Here is a 26,943-nt window from a genome sequence, read left to right as displayed (position 1 = left end):
CCATCCGCACCACTCTCCACTCTGACCTATCACCTTCATCCCTCACCTTCATCGACCTATCGCCTTCCCAGCCACCTTCCCCCCAGCCCTACCCCCCCTCCTATTTATCTCTCAGTCCCCTTGGGCCTCCCCCCTATTCCTGATGAAGGGCCTATGCTCGAAACGTCGACTCTCCTGCTCCTCAGATGCTGCCTGACCTGCTGTGCTTTGCTTTAACCGCACTTTTTGACTCCGCACTCCCCCAACCCCACATCTTGTGGTGAAACTGGAGGCCGAATGAGAAATTCCAGTCAGCCTTTCAATCCATGCTAACTCAAGGCTAGTGGTGCGGTGAACTTTCCTGCCTCGTGGCTGGAATTGGAAACAAAGGACAAAGTATCTGGTACATCAGCTGGGCTTGCAACGTTACAGCTGGGGCTGCCTCCTTCTCTCACATCAGATGGATCCAAAAATTCAGCCTGATTTTTCCAATCTTAATGGAATCCAGCATCAAGAGCCATGAAGATCTGATAACCACTCGTAAGGAAAGTAGGAGGAAACGTCTGACTTGATAGAGGTGTACAAGATTAGAGTGGTGCTGGAAAAGCACAGCAGATCAGGCAGCTTCTCCTGCTTCTCGGATACTGCCTGACCTGCTGTGCTTTTTCAGTACCACTCCAATCTAGACTCTGCTTTCCAGCATCTGCAGGCCTTGTTTTTACTACAGAGGTGTACAAGATGTTGACAGGCATAACAGAGACCTTTTCCCAGGGCTATCATAAAGGAGCATATTTTAAGGTGATTAGAGGATGGTTTAGGGGAGATGTCAGAGGTTAGTTCTTTACACAGAGAGTGGTGGATGAGTGGAATGCACAGTCAGCAGTGGTAGTCGTGTCAAAACATTGGGGACATTTAAGCAACTCTTGGAAGGGCACATGGAGGTTAGTATAATGAAGGGTGTTTTGGTTAGTTTGATCTTAGAGTAGGATAAAAGGTTGGCACAACATTGAGGGCCGAAGGGCCTCTACTGTGTTGTACTATTCTATGTTCTAAACCTCTCCAGAGAGTGGAGGTGGGATGTGCTATCAATGGACTGGCTGAGGGTCAATAGCGTGGATATATTTAAGGAGAAGTTGGATCAGTGCACGAGGGAGAAAGGAATAGGAGGCTATATGTGCTGTTAGAGTGAGCCAAAGTGGGAGTATAGCATTTGTTCAAGGCCCTGATTCTGTATTGTACGTTTCATGTAAATACATCTTTATGATGTGCAGTGTAGTGTTAAATGTTAACTGATCATTTAAAGTGCAAAGGGAGCGTCACTCTTTTTTTCAAAGGGTGGGTGGAACGAAGGCCACATATTTTGAGAATGCACTTGTCGCAGGGTAACAGCTCCCTCTATCTTCACCATGATTTGGAGGTGCCGGTGTTGGACTGGGATGAACAATGTTAAAAATCACACAACACCAGGTTATAGTCCAACAGGTTTATTTGGAAGCACTAGCTTTCGGAGCACTGCTCCTTCATCAGGTAGCTGTGCAGCAGGATCATAAAATACAGAATTGATAGCAAAGGATTACAGTGTCATGCAACTGAAATGCTATAGTGAACAAATGGCTTATGATCATGTCACACACACACACACACACACACACACACACATACACACACAGACACACATACACACAGACATACATACACACAGACTCACACACACACATACACACACACAGATGCACACACACTCACACACATACACGCACACACACTCTCACACACACAGATAGACACACACACACAGACACGCACACACATACACACACACTCACACATTCACACAAACATACACTCATACACACACATACACACAGATGCACACATAGACATACACACATATAAACACACACACACCCAGACACACACATATACTCACACACACATACACACAAACACACATACACAGACACACACACACAGAAGACACACACACCTACACACACAGACACACACACACATATACACACATGCACACATACACACAGGCACACCACATACACACACATACATACATATACACACATACAGACACACACACACTCACACATATGCACACACTCACACACATAGACACACACACAGACACACACACAGACACACACATGCATACACACATACACACAGACACACACATGCACACACACAGTCACAAACACATATACACACACACATACACTCAAATACACACATATACACACACAGACACACACATACACACACATATACATACACACACATACACATGCATACAAATACACACACACATGCAAACACGCACACATACACACACACATACACACACACACATCACACAGATACACACACATACACATACACACAGGCACACACACATACCCACACAGACACACACACCCACACAGACACACACACACATACACACAGACACACGCACATACACACACGCTCATACACACACTCACACACACTCATACACACACTCACACACACAGACACACAGACAGACACACACACATACAGAGACACACACACAGACACACACACTCACACACATACACACAAACAGACACACACATACACATACACACACGCGCACACACACACATACCTACACGCACACGCACATACACAGACACACACATACATACACACTCACACACATACACACGCACTCAAACACACACATACACACACACACACAGACACACACAGACACACACATACTCGCACACACACAGCCAGACACACACTCACTCACATAGACACACACACAGAAACACAGACACACACACACATACACACACAAACACATACGCGCCCACACACACGCACATACATAGACACACACGCACATACGCACACACTGACACACACAGACACACACACTCACACACATATACACACACCTACACTCACACACACAGACACACACAGACAGACACACACATACACATACACACACACATGCGCACACTCACACACATACACACAGACACACACCCACACACAGACACACCCACACCCACACACATACGCACACAGACACACACACACATGCACACATATACACACACACATACACACACTCACACACATACACACGCATACACAAACACACACATGCACACACACATACACACAAACACACACACACTCACACACACATATACACACACACACAGACACGCACACTCATACACACACACACACACACATATACTCACACACACATACACACAAACACACATACACAGACACACACACACAGAAGACACACACAGACATATACACACATGCACACATACACACAAGCACACCACATACACACACATATATACATACATACATATACACACATACAGACACACACACACTCACACATATACACACACTCACACACACAGACACACACACATACACACACACAGACACACACATGCATACACACATACACACACACTCACACATATACACGCACTCACACACACTCACACACAGACACACACACACATACACACAGACACACACACATGCACACACAGTCACAAACACATATACACACACACACACGCATACACTCACATACACACATATACACACACATACACACACACATGCACAGACACACACATACACATGCATACAAATACACACACATGCAAACATCCGCACATACACACACATACACACACACACTCACACAGATACACATACACACAGATACACACGCATGCACATACACACACGCGCACACACACATACCCACACACACACATACACACAGACACACACATACACACACGCTCATACACACACTCACACATACACACACTCACACACACACAAACACGCATACTCACACACACACACAGACGCATACAGACAGACACACACACATACACAGACACACACACAGACACACTCACTCACACACGTACACACAAACAGACACACACATATACATACACACACACACACACACACATGCCTACACAGACACACACACGCACACACACATACACAGACACCCACATACATACACACTCACACACACACACACGCACTCAAACACACGCATACACACACACACACACACACAGATACACACATACACACACACACAGACAGGTACACACACAAACACACGCGCACACACATACACTCACACATATTCACACAGATGTACACACATACACACACATTCACACACAGATACACACACAGACAGACACACACTCACTCACATAGACACACACACACACATACACAGAAACACAGGCACACACACAAACACATACGCGCCCACACACATTCACACACACAGGCAGGCACACACACAGACACACACATACATAGACACACACACACATACACACACACTGACACACACAGACACACACACTCACACACATATACACACACATACACTCTCAAACACAGACAGACACATACACACACATGCACACACACACATACAGATACACACGCACACACACATATACACACATACACACACTCACACACACACATATACACACACACTCACACACACACACATACACACACATATACACACACTTACACACACATATACACATACACATACACACACATACACACACATACATATACACACACAGACACACACACGCACACTCACACATACACACAGACACACACGCACACTCACACATACACATATACACACACACTTACACACACACATATACACACACACTCACACACACACACATACACACACATATACACACACTTACACACACATATACACATACACATACACACACATACACACACATACATATACACACACAGACACACACACGCACACTCACACATACACACAGACACACACGCACACTCACACATACACATATACACACACACTCACACACACACATATACACACACACATGCACAGACACACATACACACAGACATACACATGCACACATACACACATACACACACAAAAAACACACACACACACGCTTACACACACATTGACACATACACACACACTCACACATATACATGCACACATACACAGACAGATACACACACACGGACACGCACACACATACACTCATACACTCATACACACACACAGACACACACATACACATACACACACACACATGCACACATACACAGATACACTCACTCACACACATACACGCACACATACACACACAGATGCACATACACACACACATACACCCATCCACACACACATGCAGACACACACAGACAGACACACACACATACACACATAAACACACATACACACACACACCCATGCACACATACACTCATACACACATACATACACAGTTACACATACAAATACACAGACACACATACACAGAAGACCCACACAGACACACACACACAGAAGACACACACAGACACACACACGTACACACACACTCACACACATATACTCAGACACACACACACATACACACGCATACATATATACACAGACACACACATACACACAGACAAACGCACTCACACACATACACACAGACAGACAGACAGACAGACAGGCACACACACTCACACACACAGACACACATACACAGACACACACACACAGATACACACACGCATACACATACGCGCACACACTCACACATACACACATGCACACACATTCACACACATATACACACACACATATACACACGCACATGGACACACTCACTCTCACAAACACATACACACACAGACACACACACGCATACACACACACATTCACAACACATACCTACACAGACACACACACGCATACACACACATTCACATGCACACAGACACACGCACATGCACACATACACACTCACAGACACACACAGACACACACACATGCACACACGCTCACAAACACATACACACATGAATACACACACATATACACACATTCACACACACACAGACATACACACATGCACAGACACACACATACACACAGACACGCACACAGACACACACATACACATACACATACGCACACACATACACACACACACACACAAAACACACACACACGCTCACACACATACACACAGACATGCACACATACACACACACAATCACACATATACACACACACATACACGCACACACAGACACATACAGACAGCCACACATGGACACGCATACACATACACATATACACTCATACACACACATACAGATACACACACATGCACACATACACACACACAGGCAAACACACACGGACACACACACATGCACACATACACTCACAAACAGACAGACAGACACACACACACACTGACACACACATACACACATACGCTAATACACACACACTGACACACACTGACATTCACATAGACACACACATACACACACTCACAGGCACACACACACACACACACACTCACACACACACATGCACACACACTGACACACACAGACACACATGCACACACACACACACATACACAGACACACACATGCACACACATACACAAAGACACACATTCACACACACATATACACACACACTCACACACATACACACACGCACACATACACACACAGACAAACACAGACATACACTCACACAGACACACAGACACACACACACTCACACACATACACGTACACACATAGACACACACACATACATATTCACACATACACGCACATGCACACATACAAACACACAAACATACACATTCACACATACACAGACAGGCACACATACACGGACACGCACACACATATACACACAAAAAACACACACATGCTCACACACACACATACACGCACATATGCACACATACACATACGCACACACACAGACACACACATATACACACGCACAGACACAGACACACACAGACACAACGCAGACACGCACATACATACTCTCATGCACACACATACACATACACACACACATACACATACACACACGCACACACACAGACAGACAGACACACGCTGACACACTGACACACACACATACACACATACGCACACACACTATTACACACACACATACACTCATATACACACACACATACACACTCATACACTCACACACACATACACACACACACACACAGACACACACACACTGAAACACCCAGACACACATGCACATGCACACACATACACAGACACACACACTCACACACACACACACACACTCACACACACATACACACACGCTCAGACACACACACATGCACACACAGACACACACACATACACACGCACAGACACACGCACAGACACACACACACACGCACAGACACACACAGACATACACTCACATAGACTCACATACACAGACACACACACATACACAGACACACACAGACACACACATACACATACACACAGACACACAGACACACATACACATATATATATACACACAGACACATACACACACACTCACACAAACATACACATACACACAAAGACACATACACACGCACAGACACACACACACGCACCGACACACACACATGCACACACACTCACACACATACACACAGATACACACACATATACACACACATGCACACATTCACATATCCACACACACACTCACACACACCTATACACACACACTCACACACGTGCACACACATACACACAGACATACACGTACTGACACACAGACATACACACACTTACACACATACACACAATACACACACACATACACACACTGACACACACATATGCACACATACACACAGACATACACACACACTCACACAGACACACATACACAGACTCACACACATACACAGACACACACACATACACATAGACACACATACATACACACACATACACTCACACACACACTCACACACACACGTACACAACACACTCACACACACACACACACACACTCACACACGCACATACACACACACAGACACACACACAGACACACACACATGCACACACAGTCACACACAGACATGCACACACACTCACACAGACACATACACAGACACACTCACACACATACACATGCACAGACACACACACATATACACACACAGTCACACACACACAGACACACACCGACACACACACAGACACACACACATACAGACACACACATGCATACACATTAACACACACAGACACACATGCATATACAGACACACTCACACACATATACACACACTCACACACATATACACACACACTCACACATACATACACACACATGCACACTCACACATTCACACACACTCACACATACATACACACACACTCACACACACACATACACACACACATACACACAGACAGACACACAGACACAAATACAGACACACATACACAGACACACACATACACAAAGTCACACACACAGACACAGACACACATACACACGCAAACACATACACACATTCACACACATACACAAAGAGACACACACTCACACACATACACACACAGACATACACACTTAACACATGTACACACACAGACATACATACTTACACACACACTCACACATATACACATATACACACAGACACACACACACACAAACACACTCACACAGACACATACACAGACACACACAGACACACTCACACACATACATTTGCACAGACACACACACATGCACACACACACATACACACACTGTCACACACACACAGACGCACACCGACACACATACAGACACACGCACGCATACACATTAACACACACAGACACACTCGCATATACAGACACACTCACACACATATACACACACTCACACACATATATACACACACACTCACACATACATACACACATACGCACACACACATGCACAGACACACACACATATACCCATACACACACCACAGACAGACACACACACACGGACATGCACACACAAAGACTCATACACACACACGCAGACACACACATACACACACATGCACACATACACACACAGACAGACACGCACACACGGACACACACATACACACACACGTGCGGACACACACATACACATACACACATACACACACCCACACACAGACACTCACACACGGACACGCACACACATAGACACACACATACACATACACACACACACATATACACACACAGATGCACACATGCACATACACACAGACAGGCAGACACACATACACTGACACACACACATACACTCATACACACACACGCAGACACAAACACATACACTCACACACACATACACACACACAGACACAGACACGCATACACAGAAGATACACACAGGCACACACGCACATAGACACACCCACACACATTCGCACATACACACACATACACTCACACACACATGCACGCATACACACACAGACACACACACATATACACACGCATACATATACACACAGATACACATACACAGCCACACATACACACACACACTCACAGACACACAGACAGACACACACGCATACAGATATACATACAGACACATACACACGCATACACCTTCACATATATACACACATATGCACACATACACATACGCACGCACACCTACACACACACATACACACAAAAACACAAACACATGCTCACACACATACACACACATGCACACGCACATGCACACATACACACACACAAACACACACATATATACACACTCACACACATACATGCACACACAGACAGACACACATGGACTCGCACACACATACACACATGCACACATACACACACACGCGGACACGCACATACATACACTCATGCACACACATACACATACACACACGCACACACACAGACAGACACACATACACTGACACACTGACACACACACATACACACATACGCTCATACACACACACACTCATACACACACACATACACTCATGCACACACACATACACACAGGCACACACACTCACACATACACACACATACACTGACACACCCAGACACACATGCACATACACACACATACACAGACACACACACACACACATACACACACTCACACACACACATATACACACACACTCACACACATACACACACACTCACACACACATACACACACGCTCAGACACACACACATGCACACATACACACACAGACACACACAAACACACACAGACACACACAGACACACACACACATACACATACACACGCACAGACACACACACATACAGACACGCACGCACACACACACACATACACACACTCACACACACTCACACACACTCACACACATACACACATACACATATACACACACTCACACACATACACACACATACACACACACACACGTTCAGACACACGTACATGCACACATACACACACAGACACACACATACACACACAGACATACACTCACACAGACTCACATACACAGACACACAGAGACACACACACAGACACATACACACAGACACACATACACACATACATACACACAGACACACACACACACACACTCACGCAAACATACACATACACACACAGACACACACACATGCACACACACTCACACACATACACACAGATACACACGCATGCACACATTCACATATTCACACACACACATACACACACACTCACACACATGCACACACATACACACAGACACACAGACATACACGTACTGACACACACACATACACACACTCACACACATACACACAATACACACACACATACACACACAGACACACACATATGGACACATACACACAGACACACACATACACACAGGCACACTCAGACATACACACACACTCACACAGTCACACATACACAGACTCACACACATACACAGACACACACACATACACACAGACAGACACACACACATACACACAGACACACATACATACACACACACACACTCACACACACGTACACATACACACAGACACACACATACACACAGACAGACACACACACATACACACAGACACACATACATACACACACATACGCTCACACTCACACACACACACGCACATACACATGCACACACACTCACACACAGACATGCACACACACTCACACAGAGACATACACACACACACTCACACAGACACACTCACACAGACACATACACAGACACACTCGCACACATACACATGCACAGACACACACACATGCATACACACATACACACACAGGCACACACACACAGACACACACCAACACACACACAGACACACACACATACAGACACACACACGCATACACATTAACACACACAGACACACATGCATATACAGACACACTCACACACATATTCACACACAAATATACACACACATGCACACATACAGGCACACTCACACACTCACACATACACACACACTCACACATACATACACACACATGCACACACACACATACACACCCACATGCACACACATACACACACACTCACACACATACACACATACACACAGACAGACACACAGACACAAACACAGGCACACATACACAGGCACACACATACACAAAGTCACACACACACAGACACAGACACACATACACACTCAAACACATACACACATTCACACACATACACAAAGAGACACACACTCACACACACACACACGAAAACACACATATACACACACACTCACACACATACACACACACGTACACACGCACAGACGCACACACATGCACACGTACACACACACAGACATACACACTTACACACACACTCATACATATACACATACACACAGACACACACAGACATACACACATACACTCACACAGAAACACACACATACTCACAGACATTCACACATACACACACAGACACACACACACATACACACACAGACACACACAGACATACACAGACACACACATACACACACATACACACAGACACACACATACACACAGACACACACACTCACACACATACACATACACACATACACTCACACACATACACACACACATGCACACATATACACACACATACACACACACACTCACACACACACACGCACATGCACATATATACACACACACTCTCACACACTCACACACATACACACAGACACACACATACACACACACATGCACACATACACACACACGTACACACACACTCACACACACACACTGACACACATACACATACACATACACACATACACTCACACAGACACACACATACACAGACACACACACACATACACAGACAGACACACACACTCACACACACAGACACACACACATACTCACACATACACACACACACACCGACACAGACAGACACACAAACACACACACTCACACACACACAAACATGCACACACTCACGCACATACAAACACACGCACACACACATACACACACATTTACACATACACTTCCACACACAGGCACACACATACACATACACACACAAACATGCACACACACACATACACTCACACACACACATACACACGCACATACACACACATACACTCACACACATACACTCACACACACACACACACTCACACACAGACAGACACACAGACTCACACACTCACACACACAGATATACACATACACACACACATGCACACATTAATACACACTCACACATAGACACACACTCACACACAGGCACACACAGACACACATGCACATACACACACACATACACTCACACACACAAAGACACACACACTCACACACACAGACACACACATACACATACACACACAAACATGCACACACTCACACACATACACACATGCGTACACACACACATACACACGCACATGTACACACACACTCACACACATACACTCACACACATACACATACACACACACATGCACACACACATGCATACATACACAGACGCAGACACACACATACATACACACAGACACACACACATGCACACATACACAGACGCAGACACACAAAGCACACAATCTGTAGGCAGTCAGTCCATGTAACATTTTATAAATTCCTAATTTGGAAATAGAACCAGCCTGACTCAAGATTGGAATACAGACGGACTCTAACCTTGCACCTTTTAAGCATTGTCTGAACTGAGACGTGACCTAATTTTAAAATCTTAAGTTATCTCGGGAATGTGACTTGAAAGAAATTCTGGGATTTACATATTAATGAATCAAACCTGCAATCCATTCTAAAAATATGAAAGACTTAACAGCAATTTAGGTTTGTTCAATATTTCGTATCAATTGTATGACACTATGATGTTGTGCTATAAATTCTGTGCCCTATGATCCTGCCTCACTAGCTACCTACGGAGCAGCACTCCGAAAGCTAGCGCTCCCAAATAAACCTGTTAGACTAAAACCTGGTGCTGTGCGATTTTTACCTTCAGTATGATTGAAAAGACGATCACACTGAGTTGGTGATGATGGAATCTGTGGTGGGATGTGTTTGATATGAAAGTGCCCAGAACAGCAGGAGCTGAGCAAGTCTCCTTCTTTCACTGAGGAGCCTTTGGGTTTAAGTTGGGAATTCCTAAACTCATGGTTGACACCTGCCAAATACCTATGAAAGTAGCAGGGTGGCTATTCATATCACTGAAGCTGGCACACAGAAGATGAGGAGTTTTGTGGCACAAATATTAGTAAGGAGGTATCTGCTTTGTGACATTTGTGAACAATATGCCTTGATTGGATTGAACAATGGAATGGTGTAGGTTAGATGGGACTTCAGATTGGTTTCACAGGTTGGCGCAACATCGAGGGCCAAAGGGACTGTACTGCGCTGTATTGTTCTATGTACGGAGTCGAAAATGAACCGAGCATATGTGAAGATCTATCTAATCACAAAGATGCAAGATTTGCCCTGTATTAAATAGTTTGCATTTTGCATTCTAGAGCACAATGAGAAGGTGAAAGGAAGCAAAGAAATGTTCACCAACCCCGTCAAAGTCTTTAATTTTTATGGAGTCTTTCCAATTGTTCCAGGTACAAAGGAGTTGCCGAAAGGACAATTAAATTTCCCGGGAATTCTTTTGGATGTGGATCTACAGGATCCCATGTGCAATTCACATCTGAATTTTCATAGAATCCATACAGTGGAGAAACAGGCCCTTTGGCCTAACAAGTCCACACCAGTCCTCCGCAGAGTAACTCACCCAGGCCCATTCCCCTACCTGATGTTTTACCCCTGACTAATGCCCCTAACCTACACATCCCTGAACACTATGGCCAATTTCCCATGGCCGATCCACCCTAACCTGCACATCTTTGGACTGTGGGAGGAAACCAGAGCACCCAGAAGAAATCCACACAGACATGCGGAGAATGTGCAAACTCCACACAGACAGTCACCCGAGGCTGGAATCGAACCCAGGTCCCCTGGCATTGCGAGGCAGCAGTGCTAACTACTGAGCCACAGTGCCGCCCTTGCGCCCACAAAATGATTGTCTGGTCATCAGCAAATCCAGGTCAGAATTATTGAAGGAGCCAGACCTTCTCCAGTCAATACCAGGTGCTGTGGCGGCTCAGTGGTTAGCACTGCTGCCTCATTAGCACCAGAGATCTGGGTTCAATTCCACCCTCGGGTGACTGCACTGTGTGGAGTTTGCACATTTTCCCCGTGCCTGCATAGGTTTCCTCTTTCAGTCCAGCGATGTGCAGGTTAGGGTGGATTGGCCAGACTAAACTGCCCCTAGTGTCCAAGGGTGTGCAGGCTAGCCATAGCAAATGCAGGATTACAGTGTAGAGGTTGGGTGGGGGTGGACTGCTCTTTGGTGGGTCAGTATGGATTCAATGGGTTGAATGGCCTGCTTCCACACTGGAGAGATTCAATTCAATGACAGTCGAACCATAATAGACCACAGCAGTACTGAAGCAACCATTGCTGACTCCCATGTTAATTACAATGGATCATTTTATGTCCTTGTGTCCAAACGACAGAAGCAGTTTCTTTTTGCAGAGTGTAATGATGAGGAAGGCATAGCTTGTTTTTGACAATAGATGTTGGTTTCAGATAACGTTTAAAGCTATTAAAGTTTTACAGCAGTTGAGGGGATGAGCAGATAAGTGATGAAAACTACATGCCAAATAAGTGAGGGTCGGGCTGGCGGATGGTCAGGTTAGGGCTCTGGGGATGTTAGGAGGGATGGTGACGAGTCAGGGATCAGATCGGGGAGTGTGGGTAGTCAGGTTAAGGGAGATGGGTCAGGGGTATATTGGGGGTTAATGGGATGGATCAGAGAGGTCAGAGAGTTCTGGTCAGGGTTGGAAACCCGGGTTAAATTGGGTATTTGAGTAAAAAGGGGGATGGCTGTTCAGATGAAGAGGAGTGTCACCTGGTCGCGAGTGTGGGTAATAGAATTAACGGGTGGGTAGACGATTTGGGAGGGCATATAGTCTGATTGGGGTTGGGGGTAATTGAGTCATGGGACGGACTAGTCAAGTATTGATGAAGAGCTTATGCCTGAAATGTTGACTTTCCTGCTCCTCAGATGCTGCCTGACCAACTGTGCTTTTCCAGCGCCACACTCTTTGACAGTGGTCTAATGAAGTCAGGGATTGAGTGGGTGTAGATGGGGGAATCGTGGAGAAGACCACCCAGACACAGACCACAGGCCCCAGCTAAGACACTGGTGAGTCACATATTCACCTGGTGGGGACCGCAAGCTCCAGTGATTCTCATCGAACCAGTTACCTCACTGCAAACTTCAACGCAGATACTTGGAACAGAAGCGAGATTTCATCTCTCTGATGATCCGAGCTCACTGGGAACAGTGGAGAGAACACATAAAAACTGTGCCGAAGGAGCTGATTGGGTTTGTGAGATAAGTTTCCAACCAACCTGGAGAAACAGGACTCAGAGATTGAGCAGTCCTTGAGGAAATTTCTGTTGTATACACGTTATGGTGTACTTTACTGGCTGGGGCAATAGGCAGGAGGTTGGGACAGAAGGAAGAAGGCACCATCAAATTTCGGCCAGCAACTGAATCTTCCAAATATACTTCACACAGTGAGCTGCTCGCTTCCAATTCATCCATGTTTGTGGCATTTATATGTCTGGTTGACTATTCCTGACATGGACAGGATTTGGCAGTTTTCATTCTCTTCCAATTCTGAAAGAAAAGGCAGCCCTTAGTCTCAGGAGAAAGTGAGGACTGCAGATGCTGGGGATCAGAGTCGAGAGTGTGGTGCTGGAAAAGCACAGCAGGTCAGGCAGCATCCGAGGAGCAGGAAAATTAACATTTTGGGCATAAGCCCTTCATCAGGGATGGTTTCACAACCCAGCAATACTGAAGCCACACAAAGAGCAGGTCAGACAGAAAGGCATCAGCAAGAACATTGTTGCTGCTGAATAAGACAATGGAAGCAGCTCACCAGTTCAGAGGAGACATGAACACCTACCTGTGAGGAGGAAGGGAACCATCGACACTGTCAGGATGTTGCATTGTGTGAAGGAACAGGACATTCATCCGATAACTGTTTTCCAATGAACATTCTTGGAACTAGCTTACTCCATTTCCAGATACATTGAATTTTCCCCATTTCTTAATCTGCCTTATTGTGCAACATTATTATAAAAACTGGTCTTATCCTCAGCTCTGGGGAGAGAATCCTTGACGACATGGGGAGACTGTCTGTGCTGTTTCAGCTCAGTCAGTTTCTCTTCCACAATATCGTTGTACTAATCAACTGTTTGTCAATTTCACTTTGCGCGGTGCTTTGTGATCTCTACCTTATCGGGTAAATTTCTCCGACACTGGGTTTATGTCACACCTGCTCGAGGGGTGTGTGTAATAGCAGCCCTGAACAGGCTGGTTAGAAAAATGATTATGCAGTAGCAACACGAGTGGGTTTCTCCACGAACAGGATATTGCCTTCAAGTCAAAAAGACATTCTGCCGAGCACACAATTAAGGAGGAGAAAGTGGGGACTGCAGACGCTGGAGATCAGAGCTGAGAGTGTGGTGCTGGAAAAGCACAGCAGGTCAGGCAGCATCCGAGGAGCAGGAGAATCGCAGTTTCAGGCATAAACCCTTCATCGGGATTCTTGATGAAAGGTTTATGCCCGAAACGTCAATTCTCCTACTCCTCAGATGCTGCCTGACCTGTTATGCTTTGCCAGTGCCACACTCGCGATATAAAAGTCTCATGCTAAGCTCTTTGACCAGGAGAACTTTGCAGTTTCCCTCTTAGATTTTAATGAGTTTAAGGCAGATCTCAGAAAGAGAATTTGACTGGATATATACACACAGCATTTTGCTCTTCCTACAGGAACATACCAACATGAGGCCACTCAGTCCCTTGACGTTGTTCTATCGCCATTCAATGAAATTATACCATAGCCCACCCATGTGCAATATCCCTCAATGTCTTTGGAAGTCAAAAACATATTAATTTCAGGAATTCACAATTTATTTATTTACGATGACCTTTTGGTTGGAAGCAAACCTTGACCAAAAAATTAACCATGAGCAGCAAATATAAATGAAGCAGTAGTGGAAAGCCCTGCCCTCTGTTTAATAATGGTTCAGGTTAGAAAAATATAATTTTGTGGCACATTCAGGAGACACCCAATCCTTTTACTTCTGAGCAGAGCTGGAGTAGTCATGAAGCTAGGGGGCAGTGTAGGCTTCACTGAGCAGCCAGTAAGGTTGAGAGACAAACACAGTGACAGGAAATACTCCATGCAAGAGAGGGGTAACTACAGGCACTTTCTCTGGAGCAAATTATATCTGTTAACCAATGCCTCCTGGCCTTTCAACAGACACAGGCCATTCATCCTGTTGTCTCCATGCTTGCTCTCTGTAAGTGCTGGTCTCACACCCCTGCCATTTTCCCATAGCCCTGCAACTGGTAATCTTTTGATAATCATCCAATCTAGTTTTGAATACCATGACTGAACATGTTGTTAGCTGGCAGTGAACTCTCAATCATAACCATGAGCTTTGTAAAGAGGGAAGTGTTTCCTCATGTCCCCTCGGATTCATTTGCCTATGATGTTCCCCAGTTCTCAATCCTTCTGCCCATGAGACTGGCTACTCTGCATCTACTCTATCCACATGATTTTGAGCACCCAAAACCTAAAACAAGCTTATCCTCCAGCATCACCTATTTAACTTCATGGAAATAGCTTGAAGTCATAGAGGTGTCCATATTGGAAAAAGACCCTTCAGTCCAACTCATCCATGCTGACCAGACATCCTAAATAAATCTAGTCCCATTTGCCACCATTTGCCCCATATCCCTCCAAACCCTTCCTATTCATATACCCATCCAGATGCCTTTTAAATGTTGCAATTGGACCAGCCTCCACCACTTCCTCTGGCAGCTCATTCCATACACGCTCCACCCTCTGTGTGAAAAAGTTGCCCCTTAGGTCCCTTTTAAACCTTCTCCCCTCACCTTAAACCTATGTCCTCTAGTTTTGATCTCCCCTACCCCAGGGAAAAGACCTTGGTTGTTCACCCTATCCATGCCCCTCATGATTTTGTAAACCTCTATAAGGTCACCTCTCAGCCTCCGGAGCTCCAAGGAAAACAGCCCAACCTACTCAACGTCTCCCTTATAACTCATAAATCTTTTCTGCACCCTCATCAGTGTCTTCATGTTCTTCCAACAGCGTCAAGCCCAGAATTGGAGCTCTTTCTCAATCTTCACCATCATTTTCTGGAGCTTGTATACTTTTGTACATTTCCCAGACATCCTGACAGTCTGTAATCAAGACCTTGTACCTTCGTCAGGTTTCTCATGACTTAAAGAAAATTAATGTTTTGAATGTGCTGCAGCACTAGCAAGACACTGTTTAAATTGACCGTGTTTCCTTTGTGAAGATGGGAGAGGTGATCTGCCTCCATAACCTTTACAGTGTATGTGGGGAACTTACTCCCAGTGTCTTTAACGAGGATGTTCCCAGGTTTGGTTCATCCACAATGAAGGAATAGTAAGTAATATATCCAGGGTGATGTGTGACTTGGACGGGAACTTTGAGGTGATGACCTACCTATGTGACTGCTGCCCTTGTCTTTCTAAGACAGTAGAGGTCAAAGATTTAGGATGCATTGTTGACAAAATCCACAGCACTTTCTGACTCGTGGAAAAGCTTTGTGAATCAGGGAGCAAGGTAAGAGGATACCCCACTTAGAGAAAGTGAGGATTGCAGATGCTGGAGATCAGAGTCAAAATGTGTGGTGCTGGAAAGGCACAGCCAGTCAGGCAGCATCCGAGAAAAAAGGAGAGTCGACATTTCAAGCATAATTCCTTCGTCAGGAACACCGTCAATTTTGAGCATAAGGTCTGCATCATTCCTGATGAAGAGCTAACGCTTGAAACGTCGACTCTCCTGCTCCTCAGATGCTGCCTGACCGACTGTGCTTTTCCAGCACCGCACTCTTTGACCCAGAATGCCCAACCTGCTCTCCTCGTCACTGCACTCACGGGACTACAATTTACAAAGCCCTGCTCCTCTCATATCTCACTTGATGAGAGCAATTTCAGCGTAGTTGCTAAACGTGTTTGACGTCCTGTTGCAGTTTCCCCTCAGCAGCTGCATTTTCCCTCATGTCATTGCTTTTGGGAAGAGGCTTGACGTATGAATTCCAGATGCGCAGAGTGCGATCCCAGGAAGCTGTAACATACTGGAAAAGAAGTATATTCGTGTTTAATGATTAATCGTAAAGGGCTGAAGTGGCCAAGTGTTTTTGATCGAGGAAAGAGGGAGAAACTGTCTCCAATGGCCGGGGAGCTGGTAACCGGATATCACCGGTTTAAGTTAATTCACGAAAACTAAAGACAGACGCAGGATGAGCAGCTTCCTCTTCAGCACAGCATGTTTTCATAACCCTTTCTAAAATTGTCCTGCTTTAAGAGGTGTTGACTTTGTAAAAGAGCTTGCAAATTTGTCTGGCACAACCGGATCTCCCCAGTTGCTTCCATTTCAGCTTGACACACCTTTCCCCTTGGAAAGTTCCCAGTGAACCCACTTTCATCACTTGTTTAGACTGTAGACTCATCGAGTCATACAGCACGGAAACAGACCCTTCGGTCCAACCGGTCCATGATGAACATAATCCCAAACTAAACTACTCCCACCTGCCTGCACTTGGCCCATATCCCTCCAAACATTTCTTATTCATGCACTTACCCAAATGTCTTTCAAACATTATAACTGTACCTGCATCCAACTCTTCCTCTGGAAGTTCATTCCACATGTGAACCACTCTCTGTGTAAATAAAAAAATTGTCCCCATGTCTTTTCTAAATCTTTCTCCTCTCACCTTAAAAATACACTATTCTTGAAATCCCTCATCTTAGGGAAAAGACATTTGCCATTCACCGTATCTATACCCCTCATGATTTTGTGAACCTCTATTAGGTCACCCCTCAGCCAGTGAAAATGAAATTGTTCCAGCCTCTCCTTATAACTCAAGCCCTCCATTCCCCGTAATATTCTGATAAATCTCTTCTGTTATTTTACTACTTTTTTGAGTATTGCGTCTTCTTCAAAATGTCAAAATTATGCCAGAATACCCAAGATTAGTTCATTAATATATATCAGAAACAGCAGTGGTTCCAATACTGACTTCACCCTCTTCCAGTCTATCGCCAAGTTTCACATCCATGCTCCAACTGTACCTTTAACCCTATGGGCTTCAATTTTGTTCACTGAATCATTATGCGCTGCTTAATCAAACACCTTCTAACCATGTCATCAACTGAAATACATTTTATAGCTATTCTATCAAAAAAATCCAATCTTAAATTTGACAGCTATTATTTATCTTTAATAAATCCATGTTGGTCATCATTTATTAACCTGGATATTGCGACGTCAGAATTAATTATGTCTCAGATTATTGTCTCCTCATGTTTCCTCATCAGTAACTTTAGGCTGACTGTATAATGGTCATGTCTCTATGAAAACTTATTGACATTACCTGGAAGTGTTTGGTGACCCAAAAAAGACCTTTACTCTATAACTAACCAATCCTCTGCACTAGATCTGACAGTATCTGGACAGTACAGAGAAAGTGATTTAATTGAGACATTTAAGTTAATCAGAGGGTCAGATAGGGTGGACAGTGAGAGCCTTTTTCCTCAGATGGTGATGGCTAGCACGAGGGGACATAGCTTTAAATGGAGGGATAATAGATATAGGACAGATGTCAGCTGTAGTTTCTTTACTCAGAGAGTAGTAGGGGTATGGAACACACTGCCTGCAACAGTGGTAGACTCACCAACTTTAAGGGCATTTAAATGGTCATTGGATAGGCATGTGGATGAGAATAGAACAGTGTACGTTAGATGGGCTTCAGGTTGGTTCCACAGGTCGGCGCAACATTGAGGGCTGAAGGGCCTATACCACACTGTAATGTTCTATGTCCTAAAGCTTTATTTTCAGTACAGAGGCAGCTTTATCTGTGCGTAGTCCCGATCCTGGGAATGCTGATTCAGATATTATAGAGGAATATTTAATTCAGTTTGTAACTGGTACTGTACATGTCCTGGGACAATGTGAAGTATGTTTATTTTGTGCCTCATCTATGCTGTGCCTACCTTCACTGAGAGTGCTTGATCTTTAATTCAATACATAACCAAAGCTTTATGTGTCCCAGGAGCATTTCATATGGTAATGGAAAAGTGCTCCAGTCTCCAACACCGCCACCTGAATTACTGAGCAGAAAATGCATACAAATAAAATACATCAAAGGAAAATTTTGATCTTGAAAAGGCTAACTTACCTGAGATCTCTCAGGGATGTGTATGATGGAACGGATTGAATCCATGTGCCCAATATTTCTCTGCACTTGTGTGAAGGACTCAGGGTCATAAACTCTGAGGAAATATTCATTAAATGTAATTAAATAGAGAAAGAACTACTAGATCAACAAAAGGACTGCTTTCATAGAACGTGGTTCAATCTCAGCAAACTAGATCTTCAACCTGTGTCATTGTGTTCACATGTGGCCCCTGATGAACTTGAAGAGGAAAGGGTTATGGGCCAGGGGTAGGCAGGTTGGGACTAGTTTAGTTTGGGATTATGGGACTGGCTGGGCTGAAGGGTCTATTTCCGCATTGTATTACTCCATGACTTACAATATTTTGGAACATTGCGCGCCATTCTGGTCTCCTTCCTAGCAGAAGGATGTTATGAAACTTGAAAGAGTTCAGAAAAGATTTACAGGTATATTGCCAGGGTTGGAGGATTTGAGCTATAGGGAGAGGCTGAACAGGCTGGGGCTGTTTTCCTTGGAGTACCGGAGGCTGAGGGGTGACCTTATAGAGGTGGTCACCTGAGGTGATGAGGTTCTGTATGGTCTGGGAGATGATGGTTTGGTGATGGGGGGTGGGGCCATGGTCGAGGGGGCAGTAGGAAGAGGTGTCCTTGAGTTGGCGTTTGGCTTTAGCGGTGTAGAGGTCAGTGCGCCAGACTACCACTGCGCCCCCTTTATCCGCTGGCTTGATGGTGAGGTTGGATTGGAGCAGAGGGATTGGAGGGCTGCGCGTTGTGAGGGTGAAAGGTTGGAGTGGGGGTGGGGGGTCGACAGGTTGAGGCGGTTAATGTCCCAGCGGCAGTTGGAAATGAAGAGGTCTAGGGCAGGTAATAGGCCAGCGCGGGGTGTCCAGGTGGATGCAGTGTGTTGGAGGTGGGCGAATGGGTCCTCGGAAGGTGGGCGGGAGTCCTGATTGTGAAAGTAAGCTCGGAGGCGGAGGCGACGTGAGAATTGTTCGATGTCACGGCGTGGATTAAATTCATTGATGCGTGGACGGAGGGGGATAAAGGTGAGTCCTTTGCTGAGGACTGATCGTTCGTCCTCAGTGAGGGGGAGGTCTGGGGGGATGGTGAAAACTCGGCAGGGCCGGGAGCTGGGGTCGGGTGTGGGTGTGGAGCTGGGAGTGGGGGCGGAACCTGTAACTGGAGTGGGTGTGATTCAACACAGCAAGCTCCCACACACAATAATGTGGAAATCACTTGAAACTGCTAGAAATGGCTAGAAATGATGAATGAGAGACAAATATTGAACTGGATTCAGGGCACAGCCCCCCTGGGGATCTCCTTCAAAAATACGACCATAGAAAGATTGATACCTGCTTGGGAATGGAGGGGCTTCAGTTAACAGCTCTGTCCAAAGATAGAAATAAAGCTTTAAATTCTTAAAGAGTTTTTCACAACTACAGGACAGCATTTCAAGCCAGTGGAGTACTTTCTTTTGTGAGTAGTGTAGAAAACGTAGCAGTAAAATTGCATTTAGGAAGGGGACAAGCAAAGAGATAAGAAGCAGTTAATTTGTTTCAAGGAAATCGCTTAAAGGATAAATATTAACCAAGAGGCTTTTCAAAACGGTGCAGTGGGATTGCTTGCAACTAATTGAATGGGCAATTTGCACCCCAGTTTAAACACCCAGTCTTGTGGGGTGGCAGCTCTGATAGTGCATTGTACTGAAGTCATGATTTGGAGATGCCGGTGTTGGACTGGGGGTGTACAAAGTTAAAAATCCCACAACACCAGGTTATAGTCCAACAGGTTTAATTGGAAGCACACGGAGCGTCGCTCTGAAAGCTAGTGCTTCCAATTAAACCTGTTGGACTATAACCTGGTGTTGTGGGATTTTTAACTTTGTACTGAAGTGTCATCTTCAATTATTGTGTTCAATCTCTGGAAGAGAGCACGTCCTCTTGACTTATTCTCTGGTGCCTTGTGGAACTGATCAGATGATCAAGCACACCACAGCTGTGCCCATTCTGCTTTCTCTGACTTGACCAGAAAGCAGAGATTCCAGTTCTCAGCCCCATACACAGAAGCAAAAAACAGAAGTTGCTGGAAAAGCTCAGCAGGTCTGGCAGCATTTGTAGAGAAAAATCAGAGTTAATGTTTCGGCCCTTTGTCAGAATTGTCCTCAGAACTCATTACTTTGGTTGTGTCTTACTGACCAGACCATTGGAGGTTAATGCCTCCCCACCTCACTGTCTCTCAGAATAGAACTCATTGAGACCCTGTAACCCCACCCTTAGCATGGCCAATCCACACAACCTGCACATTATTAGACTGTGGGAGGAAACCAGAGCACCCAGAGGAAACCCACGTCAGACACAAGGAGAATGTGCAATCTCCACACAGACAGTCACCTGAGACTGGAATCGGGTGCTGTGAGGCAGCAGTGCTAACCACCGAGCTACATCTTCAAGACAAAGATCTAGATTCCATGAGGTGCCTTACAAGAAACGCAAGTTGTCAGGGAATCATTGAGCTTCGAGCCTAAGCTGCTGATGGGACACATGCCAGTCATTGTGCTACAGAAAGAGGGAGGGTCAAAAGCTGGAGGAGTGGTGACCTCAAAATATTTTTGGTTGTACCCAGCCCGTCCATTACAATGTGTGATACCTTTACTTTTTTACAAACTGATGAAGGGCCCACACTGTACACTCTGTGACATTGTCTAGTTGTACAAATCACCAACAACACGGACCAAAGGTCACAAGATAGGGAGGGGGAGGCCATGTAGGGTTTTGCATGTGAGGGTGAGTGTATCCAATTTGACATGTTGGATATCAATGTAAGTCAGTGAACACACGGGCAATGGAAGGCAAATGGACAAACTGGCTAGTTATACGGGGCAGCAGCGATATGAATAAATCAGACATTGTGGAAGATGGCAGGGAGGATTAGAATAGTCAGAATTGGAAGCAGGAATATAGATTGTTTTGTTTATTCATATGTGACTGGCCAGCATTGACAGCCCATCCCTATAGCCCACCCCTATAGCCCAACCCTATAGCCCAAACCTATAGACCATTGGAAGTTAATGCCTACCCACCTCACAGGCGGTGAGGAGAACATACAAACCAGTGAAACATTCAGATTGACATCGCTCTGTCTTACGTGCCCTGTGATTGTTGTTCATAACAGTGCTGATCCACCAAGTCTTACCGCAGGCTCTCTTGAATCCCAGCTAGAATGCAACCATTGACCCGGTCGATGCAGAGACAATTAACTGCTCCGTTAGCCACCAGGATCTGCTCGCATTTTGTTCCATCTTCATTCTGTTAAAAACAAGCAGCTGTTTAGCAGTTCAGAAACATTGACCTAGATCCGAAATCTTTTAGCTGTCCCAGTTTTGGAGACTATCATTTGACAGCTAAGTCAAGTGGGTATGTGTAGAATCAGTGCAGCGTGGAAGTTGGCCATTCAACCCATCGAATGCGCACTGACCCTCTGAGGAACAGCTGACTCAGACCCACCCCAACCCTGTAATCCTGCATTCCCCAGGACTAACCCACCTACCCTGGACATTATGGGGCAATTTAGCATGGCGAATCCACCCTAACCTGCACATCTCTGGACTGTGGGAGGAAACTGGAGCACCTGGAGGAAACCCACACAGACACGGGGGGAATGTGCAAACTCCGCACAGACAGTCACCGGAATCGAACGCAGGTCCCTGGTGCTGTGAGGCAGCAGGCAGCCACCATGCCACCCAAAGAGTTGACAGACAATTATTGGGGTTGTTCCTATTTTGCTCGTGTTCAGATTTGAGCCAGGCCTGGAACCTTGACCCTACAATCTAGCCTGATTGTACCGGGTCAGTGCTGCACTGTTGCTGGTGTCATCTCTTTGATAAGATGGCACTCTCAGGTGAGGGAAAACAATCCCGTGAAGAAGAGAAGGAGATATCCATTTAAGTCTTGGCGATTATTTAACTTTCAGCCTTTAAAACAGATAATCTGTTTTTTACTTCAGAAATCTCATTATTTGTGGAACATTGCCAATTAAAACTGCCTGCCACATTTTACTCCAATACCAACACTAACTACATTATTTAATTAATGCAAAGAATCCTGAGGTTATCAAAAGTGTTATATAAATCCAAGTTGTTGCTTTATCTCTGTCAGGCCCACTCCATGAGCTGCTTACATGAGCAGCCTTGCACAAAAGGTCCCCTTGAGGTGCTCACCCATAAGCGAATACTCCCATCCTCTGAACCACTGAGCCACTTGTTCAGGAGAGAATGCCATAAGATGGCAGTGACATCAGCCTCATGGCCTTGCAGCACACTCACGAGCTTCATCTGACTTGTGGTGGGGCTGAAGTGGCGAATGTAAATCATCCCATCGCTCGACGAATAGGCAAATTCATTCCTAACAACAAAGGAACAGTGTGCAAGTGCTTTTTTTCCAACACTGAGCAACCGTTTTGTCCATCACAATCAGTCAAAGCAATATTCGAAATGATGAACAAGGTCAAACTGGGTTTCTTTGCTTTGTCAATTTTGTTTTAAATTATTTGCTGAGAATGAATATTCATCGCATTCTAACTTTAATCTGTGATGCTTTGAGGTAGGCTACTGAATTGAAGAAGGGTTAATTTTATTTTCACAAAAATGTGGGAGTTTCTTATTCATTACTTATACTTGTTATCAGGATTCCAATCTTAGTTGGTCTTGAGACGGTGATGTTGACTGACCCTTTCCTTGAGCTTTGCAGCACTTGTGGTGAAAGTGTCCAATAATTGTTGCACTTTGGAATAGTTTAATACACGGCTATATATATTTGTACAATAACAATACGTAAGGGATTAAGTACTCAAGTAAAAGGTGTTTTCATAATCAGTGAGTCAAAGGAATTTCAATGTATTTTCAATTTATTTAAAAATAGTGATGTCATCAACAGACACACAACTTTACTTTATGCTCTGAGAGCTACCCATAGCAGATATCAGATGAGTTGGCATGGATGGGGTAAGGGTTAAGCGCTGATGGACAATGGCGGGGGGGGGATGAGTTGGCACTAAGTTAGGAAAGGGATTGTGTTAGGCTGGAGGATGGGTAGGAGATAAGTGTTGGCATTATTTGTCACTAAATTACGTGAGACCTAGAATAGGGCACGGTGATGATTATAGATATGGACTGGCATTGGGATTCCTGAAGAAGGGCTCATGCCCGA

The 26,943-nt window shown here is 45.0% G+C and overlaps 1 protein-coding gene across 3 annotated transcripts in view; it reads right to left on the bottom strand.

The window, feature by feature from the left end:
• Positions 1–19,386: 19,386 nt before the first annotated feature.
• LOC140492232 (uncharacterized) overlaps positions 19,387–26,943 on the bottom strand; it is a 53,658-nt gene continuing 46,101 nt past the window's right edge. For all 3 annotated transcript variants that reach the window (XM_072591139.1, XM_072591141.1, XM_072591140.1), the window contains exons 14-17: positions 25,956–26,139; positions 24,932–25,044; positions 21,744–21,837; positions 19,387–19,640 (exon numbers count right to left, since the gene is read on the bottom strand). In XM_072591139.1, the coding sequence (XP_072447240.1) occupies positions 19,509–19,640; positions 21,744–21,837; positions 24,932–25,044; positions 25,956–26,139 (523 nt within the window). In that variant the 3' untranslated portion in view covers positions 19,387–19,508. The remainder of the gene's footprint in view (positions 19,641–21,743; positions 21,838–24,931; positions 25,045–25,955; positions 26,140–26,943) is intronic.

The sequence above is a fragment of the Chiloscyllium punctatum genome, chromosome 20 (genome assembly GCF_047496795.1).
Source record: "Chiloscyllium punctatum isolate Juve2018m chromosome 20, sChiPun1.3, whole genome shotgun sequence".
NCBI classification, from domain to species: Eukaryota; Metazoa; Chordata; class Chondrichthyes; order Orectolobiformes; family Hemiscylliidae; genus Chiloscyllium; species Chiloscyllium punctatum.
Note: the sequence above shows the minus strand (reverse complement) of the source record. Positions and strands in the feature narration are given on the sequence as shown.